The 27,774-nt window shown below is 41.3% G+C and overlaps 1 protein-coding gene across 3 annotated transcripts in view; it reads right to left on the bottom strand.

The window, feature by feature from the left end:
• PANK2 (pantothenate kinase 2) overlaps positions 1-23,971 on the bottom strand; it is a 31,974-nt gene extending 8,003 nt beyond the window's left edge. For 2 of the 3 annotated variants that reach the window (XR_016039161.1, XM_055423907.2), the window contains exons 1-4: positions 23,598-23,971; positions 9,572-9,924; positions 4,182-4,435; positions 1,833-2,009 (exon numbers count right to left, since the gene is read on the bottom strand). Coding sequence is in view for 2 of the 3 variants with exons in the window: in XM_055423907.2 (XP_055279882.2) it covers positions 1,833-2,009; positions 4,182-4,435; positions 9,572-9,924; positions 23,598-23,874 (1,061 nt within the window). In the remaining variant the exon portion in view is untranslated. Of the gene's footprint in view, positions 1-1,832; positions 2,010-4,181; positions 4,436-8,295; positions 9,551-9,571; positions 9,925-23,597 lie in introns of those variants that run through there. The other variant, XM_088843973.1, reaches the window with a different exon arrangement.
• Positions 23,972-27,774: the final 3,803 nt, after the last annotated feature.

Here is a 27,774-nt window from a genome sequence, read left to right as displayed (position 1 = left end):
TGCAAAGAGTCAACACATGACTGAGCAACTATGCACACACATCTGCACATTAAGATCCACTGAAAGCACCATGCTCCTTCTGAAACCAGGCTAAGTTCCAGGAACATGCCTCAATTAGTGATCTTCTCCAACTGTAGAGCTGTTCCACTCAGCTGAATGGTCACATTCATATCTGGTAAACGGCTTTATCTGAGCAAAGCAAAGTATAGACAGCTGAGTCCCTGAGTAAACTACTTTAAGAGTTTCCGATTTCCCTAGAAGATCAAGTATTTGAAAGTACCTGATGAGCAGAGAGAGAAGTCGCTCAGTCATGTCTGACTCTTGGCGACCCCATGGACTGTAGCCTACCAGGTTCCTCCGTCCATGGGATTTTTCAGGCAAGAATACTGGAGTGGGTTGCCATTTCCTTCTCCAGGGGATCTTTCTGACCCAGGGATCAAACCCAGGTCTCCCACACTGCAGGCAGACACTTTACCTTCTGAGCCACCAGGGAAGCCTGATGAGCAAAACTGATACATAAATAAGTATGACTTGATCACAAACCCAACCAATCAGAAAAGGGATCTCATCATTGAGCAATTATTGCAAACACAGAAAATGAAATCTACGGAATTTATAAAGTACCTAAAATTAGTAAACAAGCAAGTATACAAGTACCTTTTCTTATTATTAAAAGCCTTGCACCCAGACTTCCCTGGTGGTACAGTGGATAAGAATCTGACTGACAATGCAGAGGCTCGGGCTTTATCCCTGGTCCAGGAAGATCCCATAAGCCAAATCTTATTAAATATTAAAAATGTTTATTAAAATGTTAAACTTATTAAACATTAAAAAATGGTGAACATCATTAGTCATCAGTGAAATACAAATCAAAATGAGACATCCTTTTACACCTGTTAAGGCAGTTAAAACCCAAAAGATACACGTTGTATATCAATACAATGGAATATTATTCAGCAATAAAAGGAACAAAGTACCGATTTATGCTACAACATGGATGAACGTTGAAAATATTATGCTAAGTGGAAGAAGCCAGTCACAAAAATCACTTGTTGTTTGACGCCATATAGAGACAAAAAACAGACTAGTGTTTACCAGGAACTATGGGAAGAGGGAGGGAATGGGGAGAGAGAGCTAATGGAAACAAGGTTTCTTTCTGGGATGATAAAAATATTCCAAAATTACATTACAAAGATGACTGCAAAATTTTATAAATATACTAGAAACTACTAAGTTGTACACTTTAAACAGGTGACTTCATAGTATGCAAAGCTATTTAAAGAGTAAAAAACAGACCCAATACTTAATAATTTATTCCTGTATTATTTTAAAAATTTTTATTGGGGTATATATAATTGATTTACAATGCTGTGTTAGTTTCAGGTGTACAGCAAAAATCTGTTATACAAACACACATATATACTTTTTCAGATTCTTTTCCCATATAAGACATTAGAGTATTGAGCAGAGTTCCCTGTGCTATACAGTAGGTCCTTACTAGTTGTCTATTTTATGTATAGTAGTATGTGTCAATCCCAATCTTTCAATTTATCCCTCCCTCCTCCTCCCCTCCCCCACTCCCCACCATAACAGTAAGTTTATTTTCTACATCTGAAACTCTGTTTTGGTTTTGTAGCTAAGTTCATTTGTAGCTTTTTTTAAGATTCTGCATGTAAGAAATATCATGTATTTGTTCTTCTCTGACTTACTTGACTCAGCATGAGAATCTCTAGGTCCATCCATGTTACTGCAAATGATTTTGTTTTTTATGGCTGATAACATTCCATTGTACATCCTGTATTTCTTAGAGCACACATGCCCCCTTCCCTTACCTTGAAGCCACAGCCCAGCCTGGCAGTCCAAACCTCTCATAGTCCCCTCCATAAATGTCTCGCACTAGTTTATCCACTTTGGTGCTATCACCACGTGATGCCATTTCCAGAGCTTCTTCAAATGTGGTACAACCAGTAAGAAGACAGCAAAGACCAAAAAATGTTCCTCCTCCAAGACTGTGATTAAAAACAAGCACAGTATTGAAACATTTTTCAAAATAAGAAGAGTAAAGTAGAATTTATGAACTGAAAACCATATTCATGTATCAATCCAATCTTGCCCCATCTCCATCATGCAGATGCCACTAGTAGAAAACAAGTCTGTGAAAAGATAAAAACAAAGTGCCTAATAGACACTTTGAGGAAAACATATTCACATAAGCCAACAAAGTGGCAAAACACAGGGCCCACCTCCTTATGTTTCCAATGCGGGCTGGGCACCTGCTGGGTACCAGGAGCCTCAGGTACAGATCAGCCCACCAGGGCCATGGTGGCACCTCTTTCCTTTCTCTCTCCAAGTACAAGCCCTGTATCATCCTCATCCAAGAGTCTTGTTATCCTGGGTCTTTAGCCCCCTCTACCCTACTAGAACTCCTCCATGAATATGTTTTCTCTCCCAAAATTATTCCTTTAACTCACACTTCGAAACTTGTTTATCCCAATCTCCAGCTCCTGTTTTTCAAGTGATCACTAAACCTTAAACCAAAAAGTATTTATGTTTGTTTGCCACCTAATCCTCCCTTTTAACTGTTGCTAAGTCGCTTCAGTCATGTCCGACTCTTGGCAACCCCACGGACTGCAGCCTACCAGGCTTCTCCGTCATGGGATTTTCTAGGCAAGAGTACTGGAGTGGCTTGCCATTGCCTTCTCCGCCCACATAGTTTAATATACAGCAAAAATGTATGCTTGATATTTCTGAACTATTTTTAATTTTTCTGCTGAATTCCAACTGATTAGAACAATGTTAGGACTGCATCTTCACAAATGGGTGCTACTTGATGATAGAAATGATTTGGTACGGACTATAGATGATGTTAATAATTAAGCCATATATTTATGCCTGGATTTACAATTTTTAAACAATCACTAAGTCATTTTACTTTGCCTACAAGAATATAAACTGTTGTTTCACTGACACAAATCAGTGAGACCTAATTTACAGCAAGAAATATTCCATTGAAACATTGCGCTGTTACATGAGAAAATGTAAATCTTTTGCATGGTTTCTATCAATGTGAAATACAATTGAATTCTGATTTTAAAAAAAAAGGCAAGAGACCATGACTCTCTTTATTTCTGTATCCTAAGACCTTAAAACCAAGTCCTGCCTTTACAAAATGCTTAATAAACGAATTAAGAATCTGTCTTGCTCCTACTTTATACAGAAAACAGAGGTCATCTAGTGGGAACTCCCTCAACTTCCCACATTTCTGCCTTCAACTTTAGGTACAGTGTGACTTAAAACTACAGCAGTAGCCTCTTCATAGCTACCTTGCCTCAGGGTCCAATGTCTACCTTTCCCAGGGCCCTGCTTTATTCACCATACTTTTTCTTTCATATAATTTCTTTCTTCCTCCACTGACAACTGTGCTTAAATCTTTCCCAAAGATTCTAAAAAGAGAACAAATGACAACAAAATACTAAAACCTTTATCTTAATTACTTCCTGGCATGAAGTTGCCTTCCTACTTCAAATTTTGGAAAAAAAACAAAAAAAACACTTTCATCTATCACCTTCTGGTATGTCTACCCACTCTACTAAAACTGTTCTCAATATCATCACCATTCTCTACTAAAGGCCAGATTTGTTGGTCTACTTTCAGTCCTGACTGTTTCATTTGTCTGCAGTATTTGATACTATTCACTACAACCTTCCCTTTTAACTACCTTCCCCCAATTATCTTTCCACTCCTCAGTACCTCAACTTCCAGATCTCACAACATTCCCTAGCTACGTATGTGTATGTATACATGTAAAATCTAGACCAGTTTCAAAGGTTGGATCTTGCTTGCCCTCTCCTTATAAATGCCACCTAGTAGCTTTGGTAACTTTATGGTATATACACAGCATACACTATCTGAGGACAGGGACCATGGGCGCAATGAGGCTGATGAGATAGTTTGTAAAACTATGGCAATGAAACTTCAGGATTAGAGATTAAAGAAAAGCAGATCATGAAATCATAATGTTCAAAGAGTAACAATATTTGCTTGCATAATCCCATAGAAATATACCTTTCACATAATTTTAACAAGTTCTTGAAGATGTACTGATACACAATACAGGAAAACTCAGTTTTAACCCATTATGATATCAAGAATAAACAATGATCTTTATATAAAAGACCTACCTGGTACCTGTGACCCTCTTATAATTATCTTTGGAATATACTGCTAAGATGCTAACCCCAGAGCCAATGTTCACCAGCAGCAGAGGGTATGGATTTTTCAAATCAAATGGTAACTTCTGACATTTTTCAGAATCAGCAGGGTTTTCAAAGTAATAGCACTGTGACCGTCCATTGAATCCAACTGAGTCAATATATAAAATTCCTTTTATTAAGCAATCTAGTTCATCGAGTTTGCAAAGCTGAAGATCACCTATCTGTAATGAAATAAAAATATATTCAGATTTTTTTAACAAGCCAAACAGCAATAAAAATTCCACTTAATAGGGCATCTCCTCTACATAAGACAAACCATAAAAGTGCTCATTGATGTGTATTATTTGTGCATGCTTTACAGAACAGATCACAACAAACTGTGAAAAATTCTTAAAGAGATGGGAAATACCAGACCACTCGACCTGCCTCTTGAGAAATCTGTATACAGGTCAGGAAGCAACAGTTAGAACTGGACATGGAACAACAGACTGGTTCCAAATCGGGAATCACCCTGCTTATTTAACTTATATTCAGAGTACATCATGAGAAACGCTGGGCTGGATGAAGTACAAGCTGGAATCAAGACTGCTGGGAGAAATATCAATAACCTCAGATATGCAGATGATACCACCCTTATGACAGAAAGTGAAGAAGAACTAAATAGCCTCTTGATGAAAGTGAAAGAGGAGAGTGAAAAAGTTGGCTTAAAAGTCAACATTCAGAAAACTAAGATCATGGTATCCGGTCCCATCACTTCATGGCAAATAGATGGGAAAACAATGGAAACAGTGACAGACTTTATTTTGGGGGGGCTCCAAAATCACTGCAGATGGTTGACTACAGCCATGAAATTAAAAGACTCTTGCTCCTTGAAGAAAAGTCATGACCAACCTAGACAGCCAACATTACTTTGCCAACAAAGTTTCCAGTAGTCATGTATGGACGTGAGAGTTGGAATATAAAGAAAGCTGAGCGCCGAAGAAACTGATATTTTTGAACTGTGGTGTTGGAGAAGACTCCTGAGAGTCCCTTGGATTGCAAGGAGACCAAACCAGTCCATCCTAGAGGAAATCAGTCCTGAATATTCATTGGAAGGACTGATGCTGAAGCTGAAACTCCAATACTTTGGCCACCTTATGCAAAGAACGGACCCATTCAGGATCCAACCTGATGCTGGGAAAGATTGAAGGCAGGAGGAGAAGGGGACAACAGAGGATGGGATGGTTGGATGGCATCACCGACTCAATGGACATGAGTTAAGAGTAAACTCCAGGAGTTAGTGATGGACAGGGAGGCCTGGCGTGGTGCAGTCCATGGGGTCAGACACCACTGAGCAACTGAACTGAACTACACAACAGATCTGCTTTTGTTGACTGGAGACAACAAATATAGGGAAGGACTGACAAGATTCCTGTTCCCACAGATCCAATACACTCTACCTATAAACCACTGCAGGAGCTGAAGAAATGTGCCAAAAACCCAAGCAGAAACCAAGATACCTGCTTATGGGGACCACAGGGCAGGAGCACAGCTAAGATCACCATCCCATCAGAAATTAAATTCTAAGAAATCTAAGATCCAAGGACCTAAAAACATATGGTGCGAACAACAAGGACTCTTAACATCTTTCTAAAGACTACCTTCAAGGCTATACAGCAGTATTAAAGTAGGCCACAATTTATATTAATAACAACCAGCCAAAGGATTGAAAGTGGCCAGGGGACTTCCCTGGTATCCAGTTAAGATTCCACCTTCCAACGCAGGGAGCCCAGGTCCAATCCCTGGTCATGGCATTAAGATCTCACATGCCACACAGTGTGGCCAAAAAACCAAAGGACTGAAAGTGTCCAGTAAGAAAGTAAAATATTTCACTATTTAAACTGGTGATAGCCTGCGGGGGGTGGAGGGAGTTTAGCACAATCAAAAGTTAAAAGTGTCATTTTTCTAGTCGTAAGATCACACAGTTGAGAATTCACCACTCAAATTAAGCCTTAATAAGAATTCCAGATACTGGAGTCACTATGATAGAGGCAAATAATATTAATGTTGTCTGCTTTATGATCTAAATGACTATGTAAATAATTACTGGATGTTGTCCATAAAAAGGATAAAAGAAGCAATGAAACAATCACTAGAAAGTCAGGAACAATGTTATTTGTATTGTGGGTATATAAATAAAACAAGTCTTTCCTGGGCCATAAATACATAAATAAGTATTATCAACTTAATTTCATTTAAATAATTCAGAAAGAATGATTAAATTATTATTCATATTATGGAACACTGTATAGTAATTAAGAATGAAGAGGATCCTTATGCACATTTTTTTGTTTGGTTTTCTCTTGGGCGTGCTATGCAGTGTGTGGGTTCTTAGCCCCCTAACCAGAGACAGAACTCATGCCCTGTGCAGTCAAAGTGCGGAGTCTTAACCACTGGACACCATCAGGGAAATCCCAAGAATGAAGAGGATCTTTACTCAATTAAGATGAAGTGGGAAGAACTTCAAGACAAGTCAAAAAAAATAAGTTAAGAAATATTTTATAAAATATGATCTGCCTATCTTTAAAACCATGTTTAGATGCCCATGTATATGTCATGCACAGAAAAACAAAAAAGTTACACAAACCTTTAACAGTGGTTGGAGAGATGATATAAACTCTCACTTTTTACCTATGAACTTCTACCCCAACCTTCAAACGAATGCTACCAGCATATCTATCTATTCAAAATATGCAACAAAGATGCCTCAACTCCATAAAACAACTATTTCTGTTTACAACCAAGTTTAGCCTCGTAAGTCCTCCCCCTTTAATTCAACTCTTGTTTGATTGTATTTATATTGATCCAGAGGAGATGGAAGTTAACAGGTAACTTCATTTTAATCCTTAATTAATCCCTGCTGCTAAGTCACTTCAGTCGTATCCGACTCTGTGTGACCCCATAGACGGAAGCCCACCAGGCTCCCCTCTCCCAGGGATTCTCCAGGCAAGAACACTGGAGTGGGTTGCCATTTCCTTCTCCAAATTAATCCCTAATTAAGAATATTAAGTTATTTCTCTGATAAAACCCAAACCCTTGAAAATGTTCATCGCTGTCCTTATTTCATCTGCTCGTGCCCTCCCTGTCACAATGAATTCAATTTTGATTTTCTGACACTTGAATCTCAAGTGTCATCATTTTCATTTCAAAGCTAAATTGTTTTACATTAGTGGCCTAACTGAAATCAAAGTAGTTTTCTGCCACTGTATGCCAGCTAAGACCTCCTTTTATCTTTCCCGTCCTGTTCTGCCATTATTCCTAATGAATCTCAGCCTAATTGACATAGTTATATGTCTAACACATACGTTATTTCATCAAATTACTCATAATGTAGGTGTTGCACCAACAAGAAAACTCAATACAAGGAAACCTGATTCATATTAAAAAAGAGACAGGATAAACTCCATATTATTAGAAATATTTCACTGTGGTTTATTAAATAATCTTCACTCCCAATGCACAAGCAGGATTTGTAAGGCATTTCATTTTCATACAGTTTGTAAGAACAGCACTAATGCATACAGATTAGAAACCCCAATAGCCTAGGAGGCAACTCCTAAGGTCTAAAATCTACTCTGCCTCTCTCCTTGGATTACCACACAACCTCTGGTGGTGGTTTAGTTGGTAAATTGTGTCTGAATCTAGTGACCCCACGGACTATAGCCTGCCACGCTCCTCTGTCCATGAGATTCTCCAGGCAAGAATACTGGAGTGGGCTGCCATTTCCTTTCCCAGGGGATCTTCCCGACCCAGGAATTGAACCAGAGTCTCCTGCATTGTAGGCAGATTCTTTACCAACTGAGCTATGAGGGAAGCCCTTATATTCTCTGAATGGTTTTTTAATATGTTCCAAAGGCACCTCTGTAGGTTAGAGAAATATGTAGGTTTTTTCTTTTCAGTCAGTTCAGTCGCTCAGTCGTGTCTGACTCTTTGCGACCCCATGGACTGCAGCACGACAGGCTTCTCTGTCCGTCATCAACTCCTTCAGCATGCTCAAACTCATGTCCACTGAGATGGTGATGCCTATCAGTTTCACCCTTACCTATCAGTTACAATCCAGAGTCCACTACGACCTCAAAGAAAGGGGACCTCCTCTCTTCCTGCTATCTTCCCATTAACTCACAGCTAGAAAAGAAACCACGAAAAATTCAAGCAAAACCTCATTTTAAAATTCATGTCAATCTTATATTATGGTTATACTCAGGTTATGGAAGAAAGAAGATAGAGGACAAAGAAAGAAGACAAAGTCACAAATACACAGTGACACTCAAGCGGAGAGATGGATGAAACATAATATAAGCAAAGACAGAATCTCTGCAATCACATTTTCATTGGTGGCATAAAAACCATGGTCACTGAATATATTTTAAATCTACACTGCACCCTGAAGATCAGAGTCCTGGCAAATCCATTTATCAATTCTCCCATCTATTCCCACATCCACCCTCAAAAGACCTAGCCTCAAGGCCTTACACACATTTACTGAATGAAAACAAAATCAAGTGCCCACTGGCACTCCCCCTAGTGTCCAGACTCCTGGTAACAAGCATGCAGCTCAGGATACAGCAAAAGGCATTTGGGGAAAACAGAATGGTGCTTCCCCAGTGGCTCAGTCGGTAAAGAATTCGCCTGAAATGCATAAGACCTGGGTTCGATCCCTGGGTTGGGAAGATCCCGTGGAGGAGAGCACAGCAACCCACTCCAACATCCTTGCCAGGAGAATCCAAAAGGACAGAGGAGCCTGGTGGGCTGCAGCCCATAGGGTTGTAAAGAGTCAGACACAACTGAGCGACTAAGCACATACAGCACTGTCAACCATCTCTGACTAGCCCTGAGGCCTGAAAAAAAAAGCACTGCTTTGGACCTGAGTTCCTCATATTTCTAAACAGTAAAACTGCCAAGAAACAATTAAGGAGGTTAAGAAAACTTATGTGGTAGATAAGACTGGAAACAACTTTATAACATGAAATGACATTAATTTTTAAAAATTATTTTTCAATTTAGTTGTTCAAAACAATGACATTAGCTCCTCACTGGTAGTTCCGTACTCTGCTTATTACAATTTTAATGTTTTCTCATACTAAAATAACAACAAAATGCTACGCTTTCAGTGGTTCTGATTCCCAGCTCATCTGAATTGGGCAAAAAGTAAACTATACAACAATTTCTAAATGGCAATTCCTATCACTATTTAATCTTAATTTGACTCAAGAAAATTCAAATTCCATTAGAGATGGAAACAATTCCACCACTTGCTATTCGTATTATTTTTAACAATCAAATTACCATAAATTGTATATAAGCTAAAAAATGCATACTGTGAGAAAATCCTGCTCAAATTTGTATGCTCCACCTCCAGTGGCACAAAAGACAGTGTGGAGACTCGAGAAGTTTTTATCTCTGCCCATTTGAATAAAAGCAGGCATGTCATGAGTGGGAAAGCGTATAAAGTGCAGATTGCCTTTGCGTCCACACAGAGTCAGGTCCTTCAGCTCCAGGTGCACGTCCCGAATACCCGTGGACCCATAAGCCACATTGGAGGTCAGGTACTTCCGAATGCTTTTAAGACTTTCCACTTCTTCCTCTTCTTCTTCAGCAGTGATGTCTTTGGGTTCAAAATAAACCAGCTTGACCAGGGTTCCACCAATATCCAAGCCAAACCAAGGAAAAACTAAATGGGGAAAGGAAAAAAAAAAGTCAAAACAGCTTTTTTTCCCCTGAAAACTAAATTCACACTTATTAGATTAACCATTTCATACCCTGAGGTTTCCAAGAACCACACAAAATATAAACAAAAAGATCTGGGCGAGAAGAAATATGACTGTCTGATCTGGAAGCAAATCTATCAAAAAAAATACAAAGATCAAAAAGAAAAATATCACAGTGACAGCCAACCCAACTGAGGGGCAGAGGAAATTCCAAACCCTGTGTAACATATAAGCTCCAGGGGTCAATGTCAATCAATCAGGGTTAAATGGCCACCAACAGGTGTTTCAAAGTTAATACCCAAATTTGTTGTTTAGTCGCTAAGTGGTAGCCAACTCTTTTGCGAGCCCATGGACTGTAGCCTGCGCCAGGCTCCTCTGTCTATGGGATTTCCCAGGCAAGAATACTGGAGAGGGTTGCTGTTTCCTTTTCCAGGCAATGTTCCTGATCTAGGAATCAAACCTGCATCTCCTACGTTGGTAAGGTGGATTCTTTAACCAGTGATTCAAATATCCATCTCCAAAAATCCACCCAAAGACTCCCCTGAAGGTTCAGTGGTTAAGACTCCCGTGATTCCAACACAGGGGGTGCAGGCTCAAGCCTCAATCGGGGAACTAGGATCCCACATGCCATGTGGCACAGCATCCCCCCAAAAATCCATCCCCCAAAAAATGCCTTAAGGAGACTGGATCAAGATAAAACTGCATTAGCTATACATGTCCTCTCCTCCCATCTTAACTCCTAGAAATGACTAAAGACAGATGTTGACTTTCTAAAATAATTCTGCAAAATAAGAAGTGATACTATCACCAGAACTAAGCTGACAGAGGAAGTAACTGTCCAAAATCCTCAAAAGAAAAACGCTATTAAAATGGGGAGCAGCTATCAAGGTGGGGGAAGCAGAGGAGTGCTCCATTCAAGGTGTCGATGGGGTAGCTGCCATGGGGAAACAGAAGCAGGCTCTGGTGCAGTTATAAGTCATATGGTGGGAAAATGCATTTGGCACAACAGGACAGGCCAGTCACTCCCCTCCTCAGCCTCCAAGGAGGCAAATTCTTCACTGAGCACAGGCACTTGAGCTCAACAATCAGTATGACATCCACACAGCTACTATTACCCAGAAGTGTGGAGCCCCTACATCTGGCCATATTTCCCATCTCTCCCCTACAATCCATCCTGACAGACGAGTAAACTGACAGTGCATCCACTGACAGGAGAATAGCATTCCTTAAACCAGAGACTATCACTTTACAAACCAGAATTACCAAAAGGGAAATCAACACCACAAAAACAGAAGATGCTAACGTCTTAAGAAACAGTTGCAGGAACAAAGAGGAGGCTTTAAAAGAATCATAAATATCAGTCAAGGTAAAAGGAGATTTCATCCACGAAAAATAAGCTACTGTAAATCAATTATACTTCAATAAAAATAAATTAATTTTAAAAATGAATACACTGCCATAAAGAAAAATTAGAAACTAATATATGATTGCCAAGTATGGTTTTGGCTGCAAGAATCTACACATGTGATAAAAGTATACAGAACTAGATACACATTCACAAAAGAGCTAAGGTAAAACTGGTTCAATCTAAATAAGGTATCTGTGGTATCAACGTTAATTTCCTAGTTGAGGGTGGGGGTTGTTGTTGTGTCACTCAGTCATGTCCAGCTCCTCGCGACCACATGGACTGCAGCACACCAGGCTCCCCTGTCCCTCACCATCTCCCGGAGCTTGCTCAAATGAGTGCACTGTGAGTCAGTGATGCCATTCAATCATCTCGTCCTGTTGTCCCTTTATTCTCCTGCCTTCAATCTTTTCCAGCGTCAGGGTCTTTTATAACGAATCAACTCTTCACATCAGGTGGCCAAAGTATGGAGATTCAGCATCAGTCCTTCCAATGAGTATTCAAGGTTTGATTTTTTCAGGATTGACTGGTTTGACAGCCATGCAGTCCAAGGGACTCTCAAGTTTTCTCCAACACTACAGTTCAAAAGCATCAATTCTTTGGTGCTCAGACTTCATTATGGTGCAACTCTCACATCCATACATGACTACTGGAAAAACCATACCTTTGACTAGATGGACCTTTGTCAGCAATGTCTCTGCTTTTTAATATGCTTTCTAAGTTTGTCATAGCTTTTCTTCCAAGGAGCAAGCATCTTCTAACTTCATGGCTGCAGTCACCATCTGTAGTGATTTTGGAGCCCAAGAAAATAGTCTGTCATTATTTCCCTTGTTTACCCATCTATCTGCCATGAAGTGAAGGAACTGGATGCCATCATCTTAGTTTTCTGAATGTTGAGTTTTAAGCCAAGTTTTTCACTTCTCTTTCACTTTCATCTAGAGGCTCTTTAGTTCCTCTTCGCTTTCTGCCGTAAGGGTGGTATCATCTGCATATCTGAGGTTATTGATATTTCTCCCGGCAATGTTGATTCCAGTTTATGCTTCACCCAACCCAGCATTTCGCATGATATATGAAGCTTTCAAAACCAAAAAAGGATTCTGGGGGGTGGTAACAATACACTTAAGGTAATAATATAATAAATAAGAAAGTCAGTTTGTGTCCGACTCTTTGCGACCCCGTGGACTTGTATAGTCCATGGAATTCTCCCAGCCAGAATACCAGAGTGGGTAGCCTTTCCCTTCTCCAGAGGATCTTCCCAACCCGGGGATTGAACCTAGGTCTCCCACATTGCAGGTGGATTCTTTACTAGCTGAGCTACAAGTAACTCTCAAAAACAGGGTAAGTGAGGATATCCCTGGTGGTCCAGTGGCTAAGACTCCAGGCTCCCAATGCAGGGGGCCCAGGTTTGATCCCTGGTCCTGTGTGGGAACTAGATCCCACATGCCACAACTAAGAGTTTGTAAGTGGCAACTAAATATCCCAGCATGCCACAAATAAGACCCAACACAGCCAAATAAATAAATATGTTTTTTTTTTAAAAAAGGGCTAAGTGAAAGAAACTCTCCACAAATATATGAGTCCATTTATATGAAACTCTAGAAAATGCAAACTAACCATTTCTGCATCTGATAGAAAGCCGATCACCGGCTTAGGGAGGGAGAGAGGGAAGGACTGTACAGGGGTAGGAGAAAACTCTCTGTGATAACCCAAATCTTAATTGTTGGGGGCAAGAGGGGAAGATTCATGGCTGTATATATCTATCAAAATGCATGGAACTGTACACTTTGAGTGGATATAATTTATTATATGTAAATTATATTCAATAAAGACACTTTTACAATAGAAAAATGAAAATATTTATTTCTAAAATAAAGTTCAACAGATACATTTAATAACAAAAAAGATGCAGAAAAAAACAAATGGGAAACAAAACTAAGAAATTCTCCCAAAATGCCTAGAGTATGAAAGAAAGGTAGATATATAAAACACAGAACCAGAAAGTCCAACATCTATGTTTTAGGAGTTCTAGAAATTTTCTGGGGGGAATAAGGGAAGATTTACAGTGACATCTTACTGAAATCTCAGGAAATCCTAAAAACTCCCAAAGGAAAAAAGTGAATTCCTACAAAGATACACAGATCACGTAAAAGTAAAACTAGACTTCACATCAGTAACGCAGACAGAGCACTAGCAAAGTTATAAGGAAAATAATTAGAAACTCATATTCAGTCAAATCAGCTTTCAAATGGGAGTGCAAGAGAAAAACAATTCCACGCATGAAGAGCTCAACATTTACTATTCAAAAACCTTCTCTGAAACAGTTAGTAGATACACTCCAATATAATACTTTAAATCACTCAAGATGATATGAGTTCTAAAGAACAATGATAAACACAGGAAGCAATGCATGCTGACTTTTAGGAAAATCAGCAATATGGAACTAAAATACTTACATGATTTCAACATAGGAAGTCGAAGAGGGAAGAGAAAGGAGAGGGAAATCAAAGCAAGCAGCAGCTCTGTCTTGTGGGGGAACAGAAGATATGGATTCTGATTATTTCTAAACAAGAATAAAGGAGTGATGGTTTAAATGTGTTAAAAATTTACAGGCAACTCCAGAAGAAGAGAAAATGAATATATGACCTTCAAACAACTAGGGGGAAAAAAATCAGTTCAAAAACAAAGAGAATTCAACTATATACTTATATAAAAAGAGACATCTAAAATAAGATAATACAAATAGATTGAAGGTAAATAAACAGTAAAACACTCACAATGGAGTCCCATAAGGAGGAGCTGGATGCTTTAAGATGAAAATGACATTCAGTCAAAAATGAGTAAATTAAAATCTTAAGCACCTCACTGGTGGCTGATAGAGAAGCAGACTTACATTTAGGAAACATGATATAGTAAAAGTCAAACCTTACATTTCAAGACCAACATTGCATTTATCAAGGGCCCACAATATAAGGGGTGCCCCTCCAAACAGTGGTCTACCATCCCTGAACTCACTTGCAGTTATATATTCACTGACTAAAGCAGTAAGCAGAGTCACTGGCACCATGCTTTGTCACATTTATACAGCTGAATTCGGGTAAGCAAAACAAATGCCTGAACAGTGTTACTCCACTCTATCAAGCAAAATAGCAGTCTACAAAGCATTCAAAACAAAAAGCATTATAAGGGGACAAAAAGAAATTATGTCATGTGCATATATAAATTGGAGAAGGAAATGGCAACCCACTCCAGTGTTCTTGCCTGGAGAATCCCAGAGACGGGGGAGCCTGGTGGGCTTCCGTCTATGGGGTCGCACAGAGTCGGACACGACTGAAGTGACTTAGCAGTAGCAGCAACATATATAAATATAATTGATATGACCCTGACATATGCTTCAAAAAATATTAAAAACAAGAAATTATCAAATCTACAAATCAGCAGATCTAAAATTCCAAATAACAAAACCAAACACACTTTCCACAACACCTCAAATAAGAAATTAAGAGGATTTCCCTGGTGGTCCAGTAGTTAAGAATCTACCTTGCAATGCAGGGATGAGGGTTCAATCCCTGGTTGGGGAACAAAGATTCCACATGCCACAGAGCAATTAAGCCCACACGCCACAATGAAGACCTGACACAGCCAAATAAATATCTTCTTAAAAAGAAATGAATCCAACAGACACAAAGAAATAAGTCTATCCACCTGAAAATCTTCAAACTCACTTCTATTAATTCTGAGACTGAAGATGAAATCAAAACAAAATGTGTTTTTAAATGAATGACAATGAGAACACTATGTATCAAAAAGAATAGGATATCTACCCAAGGTGGAATTCAAATGGAAACTTCTAGCCTTAAATATCAAATGTATTCAAAATATCAAGTCTAAATAAAAGAGAATGTCACATACAATTTGAAATGCTAGAAAAATAAAACAGACCCAAAATAAGCAGAAGAAAGTTATTAAAGATGAAAGCAAGAAGTAAATGTAATTAGAAAAACATCATTGTGAACAAAGCCACAACAGAGCTAATCAGTAAAATCAAGCTTCGAAAAAGCCATTAAAACAAACAAATTTCTGGTAAGTATATCCAAGAAAAAGAAGAGATAGCTTTTCTTTAGACCAAAAAAAAAAAAAAGTCAAGGAAGATGAACATACATAACCAGAAATTGTACAAATAAACCAATTTACAACCATGTAACAGTGAATTTAAAATGTACCATAAACAGGATTAGTGAGGAAAAAAAGAGTGCAGAGAGAGACTCAAAATGAAGTAGAAAACTCAGAGGTCAAAAGCACTGAAAAATTTTTATAAGGTCAAAGATCTACCACACAAACAACAACAACAAAGTACCAGGCCCTAACAGTGAACAACCATTAACAGCTTCTGGGGCACACACACAAAAATCTAGATTCTCAAGTCATTCTAACCTCATCAAAACTAGAAAAGAAGTGCCCCACAACATAAACGCACAAACATTAAAGTTTTAAACAACAGAATCCAGTTGTGCAGTAAGAGTAATACACCATGGCCAACAGGGATTCTTCTCTGGAAGGCAAGGACGGTTTTCACAATTAAAATTCCATTTAAGGAGGCTTGCTTACATTAGAACATTGAAGGAGAAAAACCATGATTATCTGTTGCGGTCCTTAACGGAACCTGGCAGTACGGAGTCAACAATAAGACAAGTGAGAGAGAGAAAGAAAGACATGGGAACCCAAGCTCTGATGGAGCAAGGGTGCTTTATGAGCAGAAATGTAGGCTAATGTATCTTTAGTAAGACGATTACACAGGATGAAATTTCATCAATAGCCGAAGTATGGATAGTCTAATACACACAAGGTCGCTGACGCTGAGGAGAGTCACTCCATGTCTCATCTTACGACCTCAGTCCTAAGAACTGTGTGCAGCTCTACGTTTTCGGAATAGGAACTGATAAGGAACAGAGAATCCTTGAGAAATAGAAAACAGCATGCAGGAATCCTCCTGTTAAATGTTCCCTGACAATTATCTCGATAAGACTCCATAAAAGAAAAATTAAGATAAATCAATTAAGCCAACAGAATTTAAAAATTTTTAGTAACTGGACACACCAAAAAAACACATACCAATAGCTTTTCCTATATAAGCAAAATCCAGCAAGAAAACAATATGAAAAAGTCATGCATAACAAAAACCATAAAATATTTAGAAATAAATACTAAAACATGTATGACTATTATTAAAATGGTGGACTGAAAGACATAATAATGGGAAGATATATCATGTTCCAGGAAGGAAAAATTAAATACTATTAAACACCAATTCTCCCCCAAATTAATCTAACAATGTCAATGCAATTCTAAAGAGAACACTGTGGCTGACTTCCCCAGCAGCCATTCACCTCAGTTGCAGGGAGTCATGATTTTTTATTTTTTTAAATACCCACAGAAACTCCATTCCCAGTGATGAGGGACTAACTGAACCTTTCACTGCCTAAGTCATGAAGTCTGGCCCTGACTGGAAGAATAAAAAGTTTCTCCAATCATGAAAACAACAATGTTAGGGATGACTGAACCAAGGAGATTCAATTCCTATTTTCCTACTAAAAACACCATTCTTTAAGCATCAACTTTAAGATGATGCCAAGTGGATAGCAAAGACACAGCACTCTACTAACAAATACATCTCATCAACAGCACTGGAATCTGAAGTTCTGGACATATCTAACACCAATGGAAGATTGCAAGGCTTAAAACAAATTAAGCCTTTTCCCCCTTTCCTTACATTAAAAAGTTGAAACGTTAGTTTACGGCTATTATGTTTTAAATGATCATCTATTAATAGCCAAGCACTTCACTGAATGAACTTATGTAAAGTTTACAATAACCATGCAAGGTAATCACCCCACTTTACTGTCAGTTAAGAAACTGAAGGGCAAAGGAAGGAGCCCAGGGTCAGTCAACAAAAGGAAACGGTGGGACTCAAGCCCAGATTTCCTAAATCCTTTAGCAAGTATCTTTTAACCAGTATCTATACAAACCTCGGAGAAGAAAATGGCAAGCCACTCCAGTACTATTGCCTAGAAAATCCCATGGATGGAGGAACCTGGTAGGCTGCAGTCCGTGGGGTCACTAAGGGTCGGACACGACTGAGCTACTTCACTTTCATTTTTCACTTTCACACATTGGAGAAGGAAATGACAACCCACTCCAGTGTTCTTGCCTGGAGAATCTCAGGGATGGGGGAGCCTGGTGGGCTTCCATCTATGGGGTCACACAGAGTCGGACATGACTGAAGTGACTTAGCAGCAGCAGCATACAAACCTAAGAGCACAAAACATGTATTTTTGGGTTAATTAAGTAAAAAGTAGTTTAAAGAAATACACATACCTTAGGAAAAGAGGACAAACAATCTGTAAGAAAAAGTAAGGAGTCTTAGGCTGAAAGAGTAAATAGCTCAGTTCATATCCTGATTCACTGGTTTCACTGACTGCACTGGTTTCTGGATTTTCCATTATACTACTAATCAAACCATTTACATACCCATAAGAACTGAAAGACATGAAAGGGCCATTAGAAGCATGCTCTCTGATAATCTCTCAGGCCATACATTCCGTTATTTCTACACATTCAGCCTGTCAAAGGGGGTTTAGCTTCTTCTCAATGACTGAGAGACTGCCCCATATACTATAACATAACTGGAATCCCTGGTGGCTCAGAGGTTAAAGCGTCTGCCTCCAATGCGGGAGACCCAGGTTCGGTCCCTGGGTCGGGAAGATCCCCTGGAGAAGGAAACGGTAACCCACTCCAGTATTCTTGCCTGGAGAAGCCCATGGATGGAGAAGCCTGGTAGGCTACAGTCCACGGGGTCGCAAAGAGTCGGACACGACTGAGCGACGGAACAGAACTGGAATAAGCCTCCCAGTTCTCATTCAAAAATTATGTATTTCTGGCAAGAACAGACATGGGAAAAGTAGCTTTTGCTATGCCATCACACTCCTCATCTCTTAAAATAAAGGCCTATTTTATCACTTTCGATTTTCACAGATATTTGAGTTTGTTTTCAGCCTTCAGCATATTCTCTGATATATTTCCTCCAAGGCACTCTGTCTAGACAAAGTGCACTTGACTTAGGATACTTTTCCTAGAAAGAATTTAAACTTTCTTCACAAATCTATGTAAATCATCATTAGCACTTTGATAATAGGTGCCAACAACTGAAATGCTTTCCAATGAGAAATATATGATTTATAAAAGTGTGCTCAATTTTTCAACATTATGAACTACAACTTTACCAGACCACACATGGTTAAAACACTGCAAACCCAAACCCCTAGGCTGGTCTAAGCAGCAAGCTTTGGCCTCAGATTAAAAGATAGACCTCAAAAATATTCCCAAAATAGTTTAACTCAGGGACCAGATACTTATAAAATACTATCTACTATAAAACCAGCAGACTCAATAATAAATTTTACATTCAAGAAGTATGAATAACAAAACCTCTGATGCTGGGAGGGATTGGGGGAGGGAGGAGACGGGGACGACTGAGAATGAGATGGCTGGATGGCATCACCGACTCAATGGACATGAGTTTGAGTGAACTCTGGGAGTTGCTGATGGACAGGGAGGCCTGGCGTGCTGTGATTCATGGGGTCGCAAAGAGTCGGACACGACTGAGCGACTGAACTGAACTGAATAGCCAACCAAAACTGAAAGATAGCTTCCTTTCACTTTTAGAAAGCAAACTTGAAGTCATTATAAAGGACTTTCATATCTTAGTCTACCTTGCTGACAAAAACAGACAAAAGAACACTGAGAAAGAAGTGTTTAAAGATTAAGTTATGAACTTCATACCCCCAAGTTATGAACCTGAAAAGAGCTCACAAGGTTATACATTTAAGCCCAAAGAACCTCAATACTTTTTTTTAATGTATTTCTTTTTGGCTGCGCTGGGTCTTCCTTGCTGCTTGGGGGCTTTCTCGAGTTGCTGCAAGTGATGACTACTCTCTAGGTGCAGCCCCTGCACCACTGTGGTGGCACCTCTTGTGGAGCACAGGCTCTAGGAAGCACAGGTTTAGTTGCCCTGCAGCATGTGAAATCTTCCCAGAACCAGGGATCAAACCCCTGTTCTCTGCACTGGCAGGGAGATTCTTAAGCACTACACCACCAGGGGAATCCCTCAATGCTCTTTTAAGTGACTACTCAATAAACTTCCCTGGTGGTCCAGTGGTTAAGAATCCACCTTGCAATGCAAGGGATGCAGGTTCTATCCCTGGTGGCGGAACTAAGATCCCACACACCACGGAGCAACTGAGCCGGAGTACAGCAACTACCAAGCCCATGCCACAACCAGACAGTTCATGTACCGCAAGGGAAGATCCTCGTGCTGCAATTAAGACCAGATGCAGCCAAATTAACTAATTTTTTCTCAAAAAAGCATCCTCTCATATTCTGTCCCTCAAAAATTGGCTACAAAGAAATAGAAATCTAACTTTTTTCCTGAGCTTCTGGTGGTGGCCCTTTCTAATTCCCTAACTGAAGATGAAACACTGCACCAGATAAAAGGCAGCTTCACAGGGCCCAAGCACCAGTTTCATTCTGACAACACTGATGCTCCCCCAAATATCAAGGAAAAGCTAACTATTTTCTGGATTAGTACTAAGCTACAAACAAAAGCTTTATTTTCTAGACTAATGGAGGTTAAGGATATTCAATTATTGGTATGAGTTCAAAATCAGCACGTCATGACGTTTTCCCTGGAGTGCTGAAACATGCTTCACATGCTTAAACATCACCTTCCAAGATCCAGCTCATCCCCCCACACTGCCATAAAGCACTCTAATCCCCGAGCTCCACACACCTCCTGCACATCTGCTGTACAACCGGGGCTCCAGATTAAAATGCATGTTCTCTTGTTACATATGTCAAAATCATACATTTTACTGTATGTAATTATGCCTCAATAAAATTTTTTAAATTGGAGCTTCCCTGGTGGCAAAATGGTAAAGAATCCACCTATCAATGCAAGAGACACGGTTTGAAACCTGACCCAGGAAGATCCCATATGCCTTGGAGCAAGTCCATGTACCATAACTACTGATCCTGCACTCTATAGAGCGCAGGAGCCAAAACTACTGAAGCCTGGGCACCCTAGAGTCCCTGTTTCTCAACAAGAGAAACCATGGCAGAAAGAAACCTGGGCACCACAGTGAGAGAACAGCCCCTTCCTGCTATAACTAGTGAAAATCCCATGAAGCAATGAAGACCCAGCACGACCAAAATAAATAAACTTCAATAAAATTTTAAAAATCAAAGATGTTTTTTGGACCTCTGCAGATCAGAGTTTTTGTTTTTTAGCTTCTGAGTGATTCCACCACTACTCTGGATTATGTCGCCTGTACCTTCCAAGATGGCGAAAGTCCAAGAAACACCGGGTCTGACGTCAGACACCCAAAACTAGAATCAAAACACAGCTCCCTTACTAACTCTCTATATAGCCTTGGACCAAGGGAAAATTTTTAAGCCTATTTCCTCATCTGGAAACTGGAGATCATAAATACCCATCTCAGAGAATAACTGCAAGACTCGAAATGTTTATAAAGTATTTGGCACAGGGTTTAATATAAATACCTATTATGTTACTATCATTAGCATCTTTGTTTCCATAATTTTAAACCAATCTTTATATTTTTCTCAGACCTATGAGAAGGCAATGGCAATCCACTCCAGTACTCTTGCCTGGAAAATCCCACGGACAGAGGAGCCTGGTAGGCTATAGTCCATGGGGTCGCTAAGAGTCGGACATGACTGAGTGACTTCACTTTCACTTTTCACTTTCATGCACTGGAGAAGGAAATGATAACCCACTCTAGTATTCTTGCCTGGAAAGGCCCAGGGATGGAGGAGCCTGGTGGGCTGCCATCTTTGGGGTCACAGAGTCGGTCACGACTGAAGCGACTTAGCAGCAGCAGCAGACCTATGAAACATACTCCAGCTAATCTAAAATGTTTAAAGAACTTCTTAGACACACACACACCTAACCATATCTCTAATGACTACGATATATGGTGTTAAGTCTGAGATGGGGACAGATTTGGGAATCATGCTGCTCTAGGGAACATGTGTGGCAGAACATGACTATAATCAGTGTTCATAATTCCTAAGATAAACCAAACAGCTTTCTAATTTCTAATAACAACTAGTCTCCTATACCTTTAGATAAGCAGTACAATAACATCAGAATGAGGTTTCCGAACAAAAGAAAGTTGGCACCACTCTATACCTAATTCTCCTAATAAAAAATACAGATTTCACCTTTATTGAATTCTCTCAAAGTTAACACCAAAGTATAACTCTTGAAGGGATCAGCAGTCAGTACAGCTAACTGGTGTGAAGTGAAGTTAAAGTGGCTCAGTGGTGTCCCGCCAGGCTCCTCTGTCCATGGAATTCTACTGGCAAGAATACTGGAGTGGATTGCCATTCCCTTCTTTAGGGCATCTTCCCGACCCAGGGATCAAACCTGCATCTCCTGTGTCTCCTGCGTTGGCGGGCAGGTTCTTTACCACTAAGCCACCTGGAAAAGCCATTAATGAAGTCATTAGTCCTTATAAAAGTCATGAAAAGCCATCTCTCAGATAATGAGACCTAAAGAAATAGACAAGGTATTGTTTTTCCTTCCATTTGTTCTTTCTGTGCTGTCCAGTGGTATACCAGTGGCTTCCCTTGTGGCTCAGCTGGTAAAGAATCCGCCTGCAACACGGAGATCTGGGTTCGATCCCTGGGTTGGGAAGATCCCCTGCAGAAGAGAAAGGCTACCCACCCCAGTATTCTGGCCTAGAGAATTCTATGGACTGTATAGTCCACGGGGTCGCAAGGAGTTTATTAAAGCTTTCAGAAGAGTACATGAAAAAAATTGTTAAAGAGTGCCTGACTTGTGGCAAACACCCAAATTACAATATTTACTTAGAATCTTTGTAGTCAGTGGTCACAAAGAGCTAGCTGGCTGCCTGGCTGAGATTATTTGCTGAATCTCTGGAATTGAGGCAGTTTAAAACCATGAAGGAGTTTTGCACTTAAAAATCAGGTGCTTCTCAACAGGCTCTAAAAATGGCATAGGCTGAGAGTGGATAATCTCTTTTCTAACTTTCTTTCAAGAACACAGGGAAAGACAAAAGAACTAAAAACTCTCAAACTTTTCATAGCCAACTACAGCTGCATTTAACATTTAATCATCCAAATCATAGAAGAGTAAAGGGTTGTTGAGCTGAGGTACTATCCAATAAAGACCTCACACTCATACTGCCACTTTCTCACTCTCAAATCCGCATTTAAAACAAGCTGGTTTCCTGAAACAGGAATCCGGCCACAAGCGAAAAAAATAGTATAACCATACGGATTAGTAAACTGTTATTATATCCGAAAGTTTATATTAGAGTATCAAGACAGTGGATATTTTCAAGAGTTGCAATGGCTGCTTGATAGAGGACTTGAAGACCCGTAAAGAAAAAAATATATATCTGGACTAGATCACAAAGCAGAAAAAGAGACATTATAATAAAACAGGGAAACCGATTCTTTGGGAAAGGCATGTGCAATCGCCAAGACGATATTCAGGAAGATGTCTTTTTCCCTCAAAAGAAAAATTCCTAAAGAGCCCAGAATGCTACAGTACTGAATTGTGAGCATTGGCAATGAGATGGAAAGAAAATAGACACGATATCTGGATGAGAGATGACCCGAATTCTCATGGGAAGAAAAGCAGCCAAAGCTTAGCGCACAGAACATGGAATCCAGTTTTAGGCTTGCAGCAACTCAACCATCTCCCTCGAGCCCAAAATCTCCAGATAAAAAGGATGTAACGTCTTGGAGAGACAATGGTGATTCAAACAACTCGAGGGGGAAGAGAGGTGGTGAAAGAGAATCAAAAAGAAGCCTTCTCGAGGAAAAAAAAAAAATCATGTGACTCTCGGACAAAGAATGCACAAGGAGCTAAAAACCGGAGAAAAGGTCCTGAGGAAAGACGCTCCACTCGGACAACTGAGAAGCAGAAGAGCGAACCACTGCACAAAAGGGGCGGACGGGGCCGACGCCGAGGCCCGCATGTTCGGAGGACCTGAGGCCTGCAGCCTCAAGCACCAACTGGGACCACCGTGCGGGGGCACTGTCTCCGCGCCGGCGCGCGCGGGAAAAACGGCGGCCGGGCCGGAAGGGGGCAGGGCGAGGCGCGAAGGCGCCCCGCCGGGCACTTACGGGGCCGCTTCTTCCTGAGGCTTTCGACGCGCTGACGGGAGGCCGAGGTAGCGCCGCTGTAGGAGCCTGGCCGATCCCGCCTTACGCCCTCCGCCGAAGGCGAGGCCGAAGCCGAGGCCCCGACGGCAGGAGCTGACGCGCTGTTCGCCCGGCGCCGCAGTGGCTCCCGCCGCCGCCCATCGGGGCCCCCGGGCACCGGCTCCCGGGCCGACGAGGCAGCGGTGGCGGCGGCCCTGCCGTGGCGCTCCATGGGCGCGGCAAGCCAGCCGGCTCCCATCCGCAGCAGCCACCGCTGCCGCCCAAGCCAGGCCCCCAGCGCTGGTCCCCTTTCGCCTCCTCCGCGGCAAGCCAGTCGGAGCAAAAGAGCACCTTCGCCAGGCCGCCTCTTCCGTTGCGCCAACGCGCAACAAGCCAATCCAAGCTGGTTGGGGGCGGCCCGACGGCCTCCTGTCCAATCGGCTCTCTGACTCGAGGCGAAACGACCGCGCCTCCGTCCAATGAAAAGCTCCCAGGACGGGGCGGAGCAGAGGACGGCGGGGGAGGGGATCCTGACTGGGAGGAGGTGGAGAGCTGTGTTGCCGAGCAGAGTGATGGTGCCGCCGCCCAATGGACAAGTGGGTGGAGGGGCCTGCACCTTCTTCCAGCCGCTGCACCCTCCTGAGCTAGTGCACAGGTCGGCGCTCCGGTCCCCGGAACTCTCCCGGGAGCTGCCTCGCGCCCCCGAGCCCCACCCCGCTGCTGCGTCCCGTCGTCTCGGTTTGCCCCTCCCCTAAGCCCAGCAGTGTCCTGCAGGGTCTTGTCGCAGGTGTTGGCGAACAGAAGGGCTTGAACCGCGGCTGAACTTAGGTTTTGTCCTGATTCTACCGCTGCAGTCTAGACCACCAGTCCCTGGCGCTGTGTTTAACCGCCACCCCCTCCCCCAGCACGCCCACTGGCGGGTTTGGGTAAAGAGCCCTCCATTCCTCTTGCGTTAGAGACTGTTCCCATTACCAGAAGGAATGAAAGGACTGGGGTTGGTATCCATGGCAACTGGAAGGAAGAGGTGGGTTATAAATCCTTCACCACCCTCCTGTAGTGAAGGAGAGAGGGTGTGGGAGCCAGGAAGTAGGGTTGGCTTTTGTATGGAATCTGAACCCTCTTTCTGTGTGGTGTCCCCTGGGGGACGTGGAAGGGTTTGGTGGTCTCCTCGGGGCCTGGGTTGTTGGGGATTTTGTTTAGTTGGTTTTTTTGTTTTTTGAATCATCACCTTTTGGGGGGCGAGAACATGGTCACCTCCAGCCCTGAGATACTCACCTGAGATACTGAAGGTCCATCCAAGCAGCTCTTCCCCCATAGTTTGCCCACGCCTGGAATGATCCACAGCGCTGTTACCCCCAGGCACTCCGTCAAGTTTAGCGGGATCTGGCTCACTAATTATATCATAAACGCTCCCCCTCAGACTGTAACGCCCCTTGTGTTCATCTTTCCTGTTAAGACAGCTAGTAGCAGGTTGAACAAGAAGGATGAGCTTTTCTCTTGCTTGTTGAATAGAATGATTGTGTTCACCCAAAACTAGCTCCTCTCACTGTAGGAATAACTGGAAATCCAATTTCCTAGCTCTGGAAATTCTGTCTCCTGCAGGAAGCCATACCATAGGGATCCTACAAGAACCAAGAAAACCTATAGCTACTCTTCTAAATCTCAGTGCCCAACAATGCATACGTTTCTGCCTCCCCCAACAAAAAATAATATGGTTTTCCTTGACTTGAGGGACTTTCCATCAAGTCTCTGAGCTCCAATAGATCATTCTGAAGAATCAAGAATCATCACCTGAGACAAACCCAACATCAAAACAATACTTGAAATATGTGTACCCTTTCTTTTTTACATGTCTTTACGTGTTACTTAATCCTCCTAGGAACATTTGGATGATGTGGCAACTTATCCAGAGGCATACAGCTTGAAAAACTGACAGTCTGGATTCCTGAGAAATTCAACTATTCTCTGCCTTATGATAACCAAAAGGCACAGTGACGTTCCAATAAATTACTGGGAGGCTTTTTCTCGTCTTAAATACATACACACAGCTTCACTCACTAGTGTGGACTTGCAGTCTGTGGCTCTCATTAAAGTTTATCCGAAATAAAAGGTGAAGCAGACACAAATGACAATTAGGCAAGGTGTTTATAATTCTAAGTAAAAAAAATGTAAATAAATTGGGGAAAAGAAATCGTACATGAAAGAATACATACTATATGTCTCCACTTATGTGAAGTTCAACATGGATAAAAAATGTTAGGGACTTCCCTGGTGGTCCAGTGGTTAGGACTCCATGCTTTCACTGCAGGGAACTCACGGTTGCCCTTGGTGAGGGAATCAAGATCCTGCAAGCTGTGTGGCACAACCAGGAAAAGTAAAAATTAAAAATGATCAAAAATCCCCAAACAACAAATGCTGGAGAGGATGTGGAAAGAAGGGAACCCTCCTGCACTGTTGGTGGAAATGTAAATTGGTACAGCCACTATGGAGAACAGTACGGATGTTCCTTAAAAAACAGCTACCATATGACCCTGGAACTCCACTCCTGGGCATATATCCAGAAAAAAAACATGGCCTGAAAAGATACATGTAACTCCAATGTTCATTGTATCACTGTTTACAACGGCCAAGACATGGAAACAACCTAAATGTCCATGGACAGAAAAATGGATAAAGATGTGGTATTTATATACAATGAAATAATACTAAGCCATTAAAAAGAATGAAATAAGGCCATTTACAGCAACATGGATGGACCTAAAGAGTGTCATACTGAGTGAAGTAAGTCAGAGAAGGAGAAATATCATATGACACCCCTTGTATGTGGAATCTAAAAAGAAATGATACAGAAGAACTTACTTACAAAACAGAAAGAGACTCACAGACTTAGAAAATGAACTCAAGGTTCCTGGCGGAGGAAGGGATAGTTAAGGACTTTGGGAAGGTCACATACATACTGCTATATTTAAAATGGATAACGAACAAACACCTTTTGTATAGCACATGGAACTCTGCTCAATGTTGTGTGCCAGCCTGGATGGGAGGGGGTTTGGGGGAGAATGGGTACATGTATATGTATGGCTGAGTCCCTTCACTCTTCACCTGAAACTATCACAACATAGTTAATTGGCTATACCCCAACACAAAATATTTTTGGTGTTAAAAAATAATAATAACAAAATAAATAGATTTAGAAGGCAGAATACTTGTTACTTTGAGGGGTGAGAAAAGAGTAGTAGGTAGAAGATACCAGATAGGCTTCTAAAAGGCTGGTAATGTTTGGTTTCTTTGGTCTGGATAGTGGTTACACGAGTGTGTCCACTGTGTAAAATTTCATCAAGATGTTCACTTTTTCTGTATGTGTATTACATCTAAGTATATTGTCACCTGGCTTATTTAACTTATATGCAGAGTACATCATGAGGAACGCTGGGCTGGAAGAAGCACAAGCTGGAATCAAGATTGCCGGGAGAAATATCAATAACCTCAGATATGCAGATGACACTACCCTTATGGCAGAAAGTGAAGAGGAACTCAAAAGCCTCTTGATGAAAGTGAAAGAGGAAAGTGAAAAGGTTGGCTTGAAGTTCAACATTCAGAAAACGAAGATCATGGCATCTGGTCCCATCATTCATGGGAAATAGATGGAAAAACAGTGGAAACTGATCGCCGAAGAATTGATGCTTTTGAACTGTGGTGTTGGAGAAGACTCTTGAGAGTCCCTTGGACTGCAAGGAGATCCAACCAGTCCATTCTAGGGGAGATCAATCCTGGGTGTTCATTGGAAGGACTGATGCTAAAGCTGAAACTGCAATACTTTGGCCACCTCATGCGACGAATTGACTCACTAGAAAAGACTCTGATGCTGGGAAAGGTTGGGGGCGGGAGGAGAAGGGGACGACAGAGAATGAGATAGCTGGATGGCATCACCGACTCTGTGGACATGAGTTTGAGTGAACTCCGGGAGTTGGTGATGGACAGGGAGGCCTGGGGTGCTGTGATTCATGGGGTCGTGGAGAGTCGGACATGACTGAGCGACTGAACCGAACTGAACTGAACTGAAAACTTATTTTTTAAAAATTGAAGATTTGACTTGGAGCCAAGTAAATCCATGATTAAGCTTGGGGGGGGGGGATGGTTGGGGGTTTTTTTGCAAAAA

Source organism: Moschus berezovskii, chromosome 15 (assembly GCF_049115385.1).
Source record: "Moschus berezovskii isolate FMDL1 chromosome 15, NW_MosBer_1.0, whole genome shotgun sequence".
In the NCBI taxonomy this organism is placed as follows: Eukaryota; Metazoa; Chordata; class Mammalia; order Artiodactyla; family Moschidae; genus Moschus; species Moschus berezovskii.
Note: the sequence above shows the minus strand (reverse complement) of the source record. Positions and strands in the feature narration are given on the sequence as shown.